The 12,660-nt window shown below is 31.7% G+C and overlaps 1 protein-coding gene across 1 annotated transcript; it reads right to left on the minus strand.

The window, feature by feature from the left end:
- Positions 1-207: 207 nt before the first annotated feature.
- On the minus strand, positions 208-4,612 carry LOC139492297 (uncharacterized; the record flags this gene model as incomplete). The annotated part of the gene is made up of 2 exons (XM_071280517.1): positions 208-2,160; positions 4,486-4,612. Coding segments are annotated over 2 exons (864 nt in total), but the record flags the coding sequence as incomplete, so codon positions are not given.
- Positions 4,613-12,660: the final 8,048 nt, after the last annotated feature.

Consider the following 12,660-nt stretch of genomic DNA (forward strand, 5'->3'; position numbering starts at 1 on the left):
CTGCCTAAATTCACAATTTCATATTAATCTACTTGTGCATGTATGTCTTTTAGAATCTACTGATCGTAAAGCAGTGCAATTTAGGTAGGGGACCCTCATCTGGAGTTTTTTTTTAAACAATCCTTTTGTATTGCTAAGAAGCTAAAAATTATCATGACCCCCTCTAAGAATCTAAGAAGAAAATTAGATACCCCCCCCCCTTTTTGACCAAAAAAAAATGAACCAGTTATTAGACTAGCTTTCAACTTTGGTAATGCGGTAATGCTGTTACATATCATGAAAATAATTCCAACTGATATATATATGTAACATTTAACTTGAGTATTTTGAACTTCTAATAATATAATCATTATGCATGAAAATGTTCATATCTAACAAGTAAGAAGAATTCTGCAAGACATTCAAAGGTCATAAATCAAAAACATGAAATAATGCAAATGTTACAGAATTTTAATGAAATCAGCAGGAAATACTATAGCATGGTCCCGGTTCCAGTAGCCTGATATCATAAACTATAATTGCAGTTTAACTAAAAGCAGTTAATTGTAACAAAAATTCCATTCTAGTGATCATATATTGAAAAGACATCATATTCATTTTTCTTAACAAAATCAGAGGTAATAAAGGTCAAAGATTCAGTATTTCTGCAATAAACACAAAATTGGTACATTGATTAGACACCAAAAGCAAGACATTACGTCGTTGGTGCAAATTTTAAAAGTTTAATTTTTCAGTTAAGCATACTGTTTTCAACCTATTAAAAAAATGATGTGGTATGATTGTCAAATGAGACAACTCTTTGTCCAAGACTAAATTTCATTGATATAAATGTATATACATGTATATAAGACACTTTAAGAAAGTTATTTCAAATTTCAACAGTAGCAGGCCTGCATTCATGGCATTTTTTTTTTAAGTATGAGTTTTAAAACTAGATTAATGTGTAAATTTACCTTTTCAGGTAATATCTGTAACTGTGCCATTTCTAGATCTCTATGGACATTTTACCGCCTGACTAATTTTGGCATTAAATTGCATAAAAATGCTGAAACTTTGACCATTTGATTAGTCAATGGTTTCAGAGACCATGCTATAGTATTTCCTATAAGTTTAAATAGCTTTAGTCTTTGAATGGCTCTTTCAACATGAATTCTCAACTTAGCTATAGAGCGAGTTTGTTTAATTTCATTCACATTAAGTCTTTTCTTTTTTCCCCACACACACTTGCGGGTAAATGGTGGCATATTTAATGTTGCTTTTTTTTCAGTTAATAAATCTCTTATTGTGAAGCCTCTATCTGCCATAATGTCATCTCCCTCTTCAATATAATCCATAAAACCAGACTTTTCAGTAATAAAACGATCAGATACATTGCCGCCATAAACATCAGAAACAAAAGTGAAGGTTCCAGAAGGTGAGATCCCTAAAAGACATTTCCCAGTATTTTTTGATTTATAAGTGCTGTATGTTGAGGCCTGTGCTGTAGGAGATCTTGGATGTTGAAAAAAAATTCTGTACAGTCAATTATACATCTTGTTTTCGGGTATAACATTTTGAATGAATGTGGCATATGTTTTCTTACTTGTTGCTTCGATGGCCATTTTATTAGTTTTCCAAATAAACCTGACATAAATGTTATCCATGTTGTAAATATCTGTGAAACACGGGTCTTTGAGATTCCAAAAATATCAGCTAAGTGATAATCTATTAGACCAAGACGAAGACGTACTAACGTAAGTATAAATTCCTGAAAATCTGTCAATTTCCTTTGTGGTCCAGGCTTTAATTTATTTCCAGTTTGGTAGTTTTTGTCATTAACACTTCCCTTGCCAGACCAATACTTTAATTTGGAACATTTGGTCATAAGAAGCTGGAAAATACCCATTAAAATAGCGAAATTTTGAACACCGGTGTAAAACTTCACATGTTTGTCATCTTTGGTAACATGTTTCACAAAAATTTCTCTGGACAAGCTCTCTTTATCTTCCAGGGTATGCTTGAGTCTGTCATTTTCCTGTTCCAGTAGCCTGATATCATTAGCTGTAACTTCTGTTTGAGTAGACGAATCTACAAGCACTTTATCATCTCTGTGATAACTATAGTCATGCTCTTTAGTTGGCTTACGTGTGGGATGGTCTAATTTTGATACATATCTTTGACCTGAAAATAAAATTAAGATTAAATAAACAGCAGCACCAAGTGTTTTGAGCATTTTAAAATTTAATAAAATTATATAACTCAAGTTTGAGTTATTGTATGACATTAAAGATAAATGGTGAATGTACATGTGTCCATGTGACATGTATGCCCCAGCTGGTAAATGATATGAAGATGCATTTATGTGTTGTGAAAATAAGCAGGGGGAAAAATTCTTCAAACAATTAATATGTAAATTTCAACCTTTTCTCTCAGAAAAAAAATTGATTACATTTAACCATCCCCATTCATAGAAGCCAAGAAATTTACCGGTATTTACTGCCTTGGGCAATACTCCCCAAGTGGTCAATAGGTCCGAGACCACAATTATTTCGTAGTGCATTTCTTTTAGAACATAAATGAAAATAAAAAAAATCCCACCTGCGCTTTCTCAAAGACACTTTTACAGTGTGTTGTACTACTTTTGGGACAAATTATATCAAAATTATAAAAAACTTCATCGGCTCTAACTCAAAATATGGACAATTTTATGTTTAGGACGTCTTGAAATCTTTTGACAGCTTCTGAAGTGCTAATTTTCAACCTTTTTCAGCTGGACCAAATCACTACTTTCCTTTAAAATTCTGGACCCAAATTTTTTTACAGTGCAATTTCACCCCCCCCCCCCCCCCCCTTCTTGCAATTTGAGGCATTAAACATGGAGAAATACATTTGGAAGGGGTATAAAATTAACGACAATTGTGGTCTCGGACCTAATAGGATAGAAAGAGTTGACAAATCTTAAAAAAACTTGGTATGACCATAGCTTAATAAATTATAACACTGCTTACAAAGTTTCATGACAATAGGATGTATATTATAGACAATAAGTTAATTTCTATACTCATATTTGCGAGTAAAATTTTGACGTTAAAATTGAAAAATTTCAACTATCAACATTTGGGGCTTTAAAAATTAAAAAATTGCAAAAAAATACTTTTAAAATGCCTTAATATATAACTTATCATGTACTAAAAGCAATTGAGTACTCATTTGATTTATCGGACTTGGCATAATTATTTAAAAGTCAAGTTTATATGAGCCTGCGCCTAAAAATTGAGGTTTTTCAATGAAGGGGGCCTTACATGAAGATGTAATATTTTCCAGCAATTTTAAATTTGTGAAGCTTTTTGGTTATAAATAATCCTTACGTATGTATTGAAAATACTTTAAATGGAAAGAAAAGTTACAAATAACCTATCATATAAGTATAAAAGGGTCTTAGGCCAAGTAAGACTGGAAAAAATTTAGGGTCTATTTAGGCCGTACCACATATTTACATTAAAAAATGCATATTGAGGCTATAAGAAATAAAAATTTGTGTCTTTTTTATCATTTCTATACTCATGTGACATGATACAACAAATTTGAGCACAAAAAGACTCTTGCAATTAACTTTTCTTACAAACAGTATGGTCTGATACAAAGATTTTTGCCTTTTTAGGGAAAAACTTGCATGCAATTTTTTCTCAACAGGCTTATATTTAACCCACTTGCTATCCTACAGAAGAAAAGAAAGATATTATGTGAAATGGAACAGTTACAATAGACATTGTAAAGTGCTTTTGATACAAATTTAGTGAGGTCTTTATTATGGACTTCAAATTTTATGTACCAAGCTCCCTACTTTTTACTTCATCCAAACAGGGCGTTAGCTATATATATATAGAGAAGGGTCATTTATACAACTCATTTTGCACATATTGTTTGAGATAATCTAAATCTTCTTTTCTGTAGATTCACTCTAGTTCATAAATAAGTAAATGAACTAGATAAAGGCATAGAAACACAAATATTGACACATAAAAACCTGTCAGATAGAAAGTCAGGATGCCATTTATGCATCAATATTGAAAAAGCTATAAATGCCTATATTTTGTTTTATCTTTTCGTTATAATACTTTGTACTAATTATTCAATGTGGATCACTGTTTATTAAAAGAATTTACAATATAATCATGATAAATAGAAATGAAAGCATAAACAGTGATTTAAACACTTTCTAAATTCCATTTTATATATAATTGACCAGGTAGAGAGTGTTTTTTATAGTAATGACCACTCAAAATTTCAATCAACCAGTATTTGCCAGTAAATGCCAGTATTTCCCGGTATTTACCACTGGCATGGTCAATACCAACCTCGGCTTTTCGCCGTCATTGATCCAGTCTGACGGGCACGATGCCCTTGCAAGGTATAAATGTACGCAAATACAAAATATATTTATCCTTTTACTCATAATAAGACAGAAATAAACATTACAAAACTTTTTAACTTTTTTGTTCTTACCTGGCAAATATTCAGTTGTAACAAACTTTTCTGTGCTAATGACCTCAACTTCTCCACAAACATAAGGTATAGCCGAAAAGATAACTTGGCTCTCAGGGATGGATCCATGATGATGATCAGAGTTACATAAAATTGAGAAAGGAAATGGTGAATATGTCAAAGCGACAACCACCCGACCATAGAGCAAACAACAGCCGAAGGCAACCAATGGGTCTTCAATGTAGCGAGAATTCCCGCACCCGTAGGTGTCCTTCAGCTGGCCCCTAAAATATGCATAATAGTACAGTGATAATGGACGTCATACTAAATTCCGAATTATACACAAGAAACTAAAAATTAAAATCATACAAGACTAACAAAGGCCAGAGGCTCCTGACTTGGGACGGGCGCAAAATTGCGGCGGGGTTAAACATGTTTATGAGATCTCAACCCTCCCCCTATACCTCTAGCCAATGTAGAAAAGTAAAAGAATAACAATACGCACATTAAAATTCAGTTCAAGAGAAGTCCGAGTCTGATGTCAAAAGATGTAACAAAAGAAAATAAATAAAATGACAATAATACATAAATAACAACAAACTACTAGCAGTTAACTGACATGCCAGCTCCAGACCTCAGTTAAACTGATTGAAAGATTATGTCTTCATCATATGAATATCAGGTACAATCCCTCCCGTTAAGGGTTTAGTATCATACTATCATAAAATATATGAGAAGAACATAACCCGTGTCATGCCAACAACTGTTTTTTTAGAAATAAATGTGTTTAGTTCCGATGCAAAGACCCTATCAGTGAATCAATGTTAAAGTCAAAATATGCAATCTTTAATGACCTGACAACAGTATCGTAACTATATCCCCTTTTAATAAGTCTATCTAAAGGTTTTGTTAGTTTCTGAGGAGAATACTGACATTTTTGTGCTTTATAAAGAATATTTCCATAAAATTTTGGATGTGAAATACCTGAACGTATAAGATGTCTGCATGTTGAGTTATATTTACGAATTATTTCCTTATACCGGTGATAAAATTTAGTAAATGTTTTGACCAGTTTGTGATATCGAAAACCCTGGTGTAATAATTTTTCAGTAATACATAAATTTCTCTCGCTAAAATCTAATACATTGTTACATACACGAGCGAATCGTACAAGTTGAGATATATAAACACCATAAGATGGTGACAAGGGAACGTCACCATCTAAAAATGGATAATTAACAATAGGAAATGAAAAATCATCTCTTTTATCATAAATTTTTGTATTAAGCTTCCCGTTTATGATATAGATATCAAGATCGAGGAAAGGGCAGTGGTCATTGTTATCATTAGCTTTATTTAAAGTAAGTTCTACAGGATAAATTTCTTTAGTATACATACTGAAGTCGTCATTATTTAGAGCCAATATATCATCCAAATATCTAAAAGTATTGTTAAATTTTTGTATCAAATGTTGTTTTGATGGGTCTTTGCTAATTTTAGTCATAAATTGTAACTCATAACAATACAAAAACAGGTCCGCAATAAGTGGTGCACAGTTAGTCCCCATTGGAATTCCAATAACTTGGCGATATACGGAATCTCCAAAGCGAACAAAAATGTTATCAAGTAAAAATTCAAGTGCATAAATAGTATCAAAGCATGTCCAATTGACATAGTTCTTTTGTTTATTGCTACTAAAAAATGATCTAAAAGAGTTTGAACATATGTACTCGCATTCCGACTTTTTAAATGCCCAGTTAATTAGGGATGTGAATTTTTTCTTAATAAGAATATGAGGCAAAGTGGTATATAGGGTAGAAAAATCAAAACTTTGAACAGATTCAAAATCACCAATATATGCATGCAATTTATCAAGTACTTCCAACGAGTTTTTGACACTCCAAAAGTAATTAATTCCACTATTTTCAAAGGCCTTATTTGAACAATTTATTATCAGGTTTTTTATTGTACCAAGTGTACTAGTAAGTAAAATAGACAATTTAGTAGTTGAACAATGGCTGGAAGATGAAATAAATCTATATTTATAAGGTTTTTTGTGCAGCTTCGGAAGCCAGTACATAGTTGGGACTTTCATTGTGTTTGGTTCTGCTTGTAAAGAAGTAGCTAAAAGTTTATGTTTGTTACAGATGTCGTTTTCTGAAAATGAAGTCAGTTGGAATGTTGGTGAATTCGTGATTTCCTTTTGCAGAACCTCTATATAAAATTTACGTCAAACAATAATGATATTATTAGCAGCTTTATCAGCCGGGACAAAAACAAATTCCTTGGCTAGTTCTGTTAGTTTATTTTTGATACGCGAAATAGGGTTTTTATAGTTTTTGTTGAGGGTAAAATGTTCTTTAAAATGTTGTATTCGAATATCAACTATCTTCATTACTGAATTAAAAAAAGAGTCCAAAGATTTTTTGTCAGCTTTTTCCCGTTTTACCCATTTCAAACAGTAGGCGCGGAGTGAGTCGTTGATGATATTACGACACTCATTCCAGTTAATAGTTGACGGGGGACGATATTTAGGTCCTTTACTTAGGAATGATTTTAACTCTCGGTCGCGAACGATGTTAAAGGGAAACTTCGCAAAAAAATGAAAATTTTATATTATGTTTATTTGATATAAATAATCATATATTCATTAAAATTATTGTTCAATTCTTCTAGATAAGTGATTAAAATAAAAATTAAAATCCCACTATCACTTCTCGACTTATCGCCATTTTGACGGCATCTCCGATACAAATTGTCACGTGATGAGTATATTTGAATAAAATATCTGAATACCACAAAGCAAAAAAACAAGCATGGCATATCGTATATTCAGTATCAAAATGACTTGTCAAGCGTACGGATGTTCAACTCGAAGTTCACATGGCATAAGCTTACACACTTTCCAAGATCCTGCAAAAAAGAAAGAGTTGTACCAGACGTGGATGATTAACCTTAACATAACACCGACCAACTCACAACAAGTTCAAGAAAGTGTGTGCAGACCATTTTGAAGCATCTTGTTTCGATGGAAATTTGATAGTAATTATGATTTTTTTCTCATGAATGTTTTTATTGCTATTTCGTTCCAAGCCTGGTTGAAAGGAAATTGTCAGATTAATATAGTTCAGTATTTCTGCATTCATGCATTAGTAACAGATTTTGTTGTTTACAAGTAGAAGTTTAGTACACGGATAAAAAGTTACAGACAAAAAAATTGTTGAATATATACAGGAAAAAAAAACATCTTCAAATATTATATTATTTATTACATTTATTACATTTTAAGTTTATGAACTTGTTTACAAGCCTTAAAAATAAAAAGATATTTGATTTCAATCATGCAAAGAAGATATATTTCTAAGGACAATGAAGCCATTTAAGGTACCTAGCCACTTTGGCATTTTGATTTTATAACAATTATTTGATGTCATTGATATTTATTTAATAAATTCTGTTTAAAACTTGCTTTAAAAATAATATTTCAAGAACAAACCAAAAAAGAATTTAATTTACGTTTTCTCGTTTAAAGAAAAATAAACTCGAAACTGAATTATGACGTTTTGTTCTGTGTCTTTCTGTCGTAAATTCACAAGTTCAATGAAGTATATATTTTTTAGGTGCAAAAAAACTTATGTATACATAAAAAATTACGTAAAACATTTAAAGGGTCATTTGTTTAATATAATAATGGTTTAAAAATAAGACTTTATTTATTTACATGTAGTATAATTACAGATGCTGTTTAACCCCTTTTCCATATTGTGCCATATAAAAGGTTGAAGAGGTGATAGGTAGATTGGAGCATATGTTTTCCCAGATTCGTGTGGAAACTTAATAGATCTTACCAAACTTACCGCCCCCTTGTTATGCTTTATAGCTGTCTACCAGGTCAACGTAGTTGCGTAGTCCTACAAGTTAAGGCTGAGCAGTTTCGGGATATAAAATGTCGACAGCTTCGCTAGCGAAGTTTGTAATGATTTATGGTCAATCGTAGTAGGAGTATTTTTTCTTTCCAAATTTATGATAACAAGATAATAGATAGGAATACATCTAGTGGGGCGGACACTAATTTGGAAGTTGTAAAAGCATAAATATATTCTTAATGAGATTAAAAGGTATCTGTAGCGGCTTTAGACTTTTCGAAATGCTTGCCAAAAAAAACACTTTTATATGTAATAGATTTCATTCATTTCGGGTACTTCTAATATGAAAACGGACGATCTTTTGAATTATTGCCAGAGGTCATGTAATAGTGTCACATTCAGGTATTCTAGTGACTTCCTGCGGGCTAATTGCTAATAAACTGTTGACATTACGCAATTCAGGTACATGCATCGCTTCCCAGCTGTTTGACCCAGGTGTGCACAGGTAAAAGTGCCATCGAAAATGCTGTCAGGTGTATTATACATCCTGTTAACAATGTATGTCCCTAACCTGATTGAAATACACAAAGCCGTCCAAACATGAAATTAAGAGTTTAAAATTTATATCTACAGGCTGATTAATTCTGACATGTGCAAAGACAGAAATAATAAGACCGTAAATTATAAATTTTGACTTCTGTTTCAAAATTCATGTGTAGAAGATTATCTGGTACCTTACCATGTAAAATGATTTTTTTTTCTTCAAATTTTAATTTTACTTTTCGGGGGGGGGGGGGGGGGGTTTCCAGCCATATTAAAAAAGGGGGGTTCCAACTATATGTCCCACTTCAAATTCATTGATCGGCAAAAAAAAACGGGGTTCCAACACCCGGAACCACTCCCCCTGGGTCCGCCAATGCTTTTGTACACAATAGCTTACATAATGTTTTGACAGCTTGTTTTATTTGCTTAGCAAATGTTTAATTTACGTTATGCGGTCTAGAGTTGTGATGAATAATTTAAGAAAGAAAAAACATACTGCATCATTTTACAACATTGTTTGGAGTAAATCCTAGAGAATTTAACCGAGAGATTACGGATGACTATCTTTCATACTTTCTTGTCCTATTTCCGATATGAGCGGGCGCATTTACGAAATATTTTGCCTATTAGAAAATTTGCGTTTACTTGTATGTGTAGAGACAAGCATGCGCAATTATGACACGAAGATGATACTTAGTTCGTGGCATGTCTCTAGAACGTGCAGTAATCGTTTGTCTTCCTGTACATGTACATTCAATTATTTAAAGGAGTGTCATTTTTATCAATATAAGATTTTGAGAACACTAAAACACTCCCGCGAAATCGCTGGCATTTCAAGCTTTTAAGCTGTTGTAGGGTGATTTATTGTAAAAGATTTTATGTCTGGAGAAAAGGTATCAAAAGCCCTCTACATTTTTGCCAAAGTCCGTTATTTGTTTCCTTTTCTGTTAAATTCCATTATTTTCGAGTATCTGACACTAGACCACAATTACTCTACCCCTTTGCTACAATGCATTTCTTGGTAAAAGTCAAATTAAATTAAAAAAAATGCACCGCTTCAAACATGAAATAAATGTAACTGCTTATAGACCATTATTATTCTCATAAAATATGCTTCTAGGACAATCCATCAGTACTTTTCTTTTGTAGTAGCATGATACACTTCCAATATTCAGTTTCATGGTCTTGTTTGTAAAAAGACAGAAGGTACCAATACGGATAGTCATATTCAGTTTTAAAAAACACACTGACAACGTCATAGCAAAAAATAACCAATAAACGATCGAAAGACAAACAAAGAGATAAAAACACATCATAGAAAACTGGTTTAGGTCGCACAACATCTCGGGAGGATCTCGGGGTCAAATCATATCAACGCTCCGTGGTACTGTGGTAGACCAAACCTTCATGTTAATACAACATGCAATCTATAAAATTAGACCTCAACGTGAAATAATTCATAAATAGGTTTATTAATACACAAATAATGAAATGAATCTGAAACATTCGGTGAAAAATTGTATTGGTAAATCGTTTAAATGATTTTAGAACTATTCAGTCTGAAGTGTCACTTTCACATTCTTTGAATCATTCGTATACCCCATCCAACGATGGAAACTCTTTTCTAATTATGTTTACTACACAAGCCGGTAGTATTATTCTGTGTTTCTTGCCAAGTGGTTGACCTTTCTGACCCAGCACACAAACTGACGATAAGCCATAAGCCTGCTTTGTCTGTTAATAAGTACGTCTGGAGCTCTCCCTCCCTTCCAGTAAGACAAAGTTGACCTTTAAATTTTCTGTCAACATTTTTGATATTTTCGTTCAAATAGCTGGAGAATTAGTACGTGGTGAGAATTAAATTATTTTGATAAGGACATTACTTCCTGAATATTTAAAAAAAAAAAAAAAAAAGAAATTCGTTTTGAACGACCCACTTATATAACTGCAATTGGTAATTACTATCTATTTCAAAATTTCAGAATTCTTTGAATTTTTAATTCATTTACTCGTGTTTATAAGGACTTCATTATTCATAAATTTATTCAATTAAATAAATTCAGTATTTCTTTTTTTTTTTAACAAAAAATATTCAGCGTCAATAATATATTTAATTAAACTGAGCTCATGGAAAATATTAAGATTCCCCCGTTTATCATTCATACGAAATGTTGTTCACACCTAGAAAGGTGAACCGTGACGGCTTAAATTCACTGAGTAAAGATCAAAAGATACAAAATGCTAATCTTTTAATTAACTTGAATTTAACCACGCATTCAACAGGTAGTCACTATGTGTCAAAGTATACAATACACATTGTATTTGCGGGGCCGTATTTGCACACTACAAATGTACTAGCAGCACATATTTACTAGCCTGACGTAAAAGGTAAAAAGTACAAACATGCATTTTTAAAACACTACCAGTTATACATGTTAGTTCAAAATATCCGTCGGAAAAAAAAATCATAAAAAAATATTTTGTATGATTTACTTCTATCACTATAATCATTTCAGAAAATATTAAAATATAAATCGTACATTCTACTTTCAAGCTGAGCGCTGTTCCATCTTAATTATTAGTTGGTTAATAGCTACACCAAACGTCGTCTATGCGCTTTAAATAGCGTTATAAGATGATTAACGATTAAGATTTAAAATGAGATTATTTCCACTCCCGGCATGCTTAAAGACTTAAACTACGTCACATAAGTCAGGAAGTTCGAAGAAATAAAATTATTAATTCTTAATTTTCTCCTTTATTGCTGTTCATATCCAGATAAAACTTGGTGAATATGTTTTTTATGGTATTATGGACATAATTAGCTGATAAGTAAAAATTCGCGAATTATCCCTTTAAGGTCTCCTGTTATAACATGGGAAATTGGTCCATAGGTGTATTCTGAATTACTGCAATTACACGACATAGGTGTATTTTCAGTGATATTTACATCTTTACACAATTGGCTATAATTAAACACATATTTTCGGGTAGATTTCTTGTAAATATAACAAATGAGAGGGAGTTCAGTATTATCAAAATATCCAGGAATTTGGTCTTTAACAGAATGGTCGTTAAAAATACCGGCAATATTTACAAAATCAAAACCTTTATTGACATACTTTATTTTAATAAAATGTTTTTTATGATCTTCAGGGCGATCAATTTTTGGAAACAGTTTAGAATAACAATATGCCATTATAATTTGGACAATTTCATACTTAGGACTGTAATATGAAATTGTGTTGCAATCCTCTAAAATTTTATTTAATTTATTTATAGGTAAAGAACAAAGCTTGGTTAACAGATAATGTATGCCGTTGTTTTTTGAAATGGAAATTAGGTCCGAAATATTTGTATGGTTGGTCCGAAATTTTCTTTGATTGCATTGGAGATTCAAGGTCATTGTCTGTTCCAACTTGTGTTGAATTGCTGGTTTTTCTGTAATATTAAATTAAATATATCATTATATAAAAAGAAAAACATATATTTTGTAAATATAAATGATATACACAGTATTTATTGTATCGACAGTTAACATATTATTAATGTTCATGATAAAAAAAAAAAGGATACATGTACATGTAAATATTAAAAAAAATATAAATAAAACATTTGTTCTCAATTAAAAACAATCATTAAATTAATATTAAATATACTTTCAGGTGATTTTTATAATGACTGACAAACTGCTATTTAAAATTGTGGTCATATGCCTCAGTGTAAACTGTTATCCTACTCCTCTTAAATCCAAGCTTTAAACATGTACAATGTAGCTGTTTACCAA

This window comes from Mytilus edulis, chromosome 10 (genome assembly GCF_963676685.1).
Source record: "Mytilus edulis chromosome 10, xbMytEdul2.2, whole genome shotgun sequence".
NCBI lineage: Eukaryota > Metazoa > Mollusca > Bivalvia > Mytilida > Mytilidae > Mytilus > Mytilus edulis.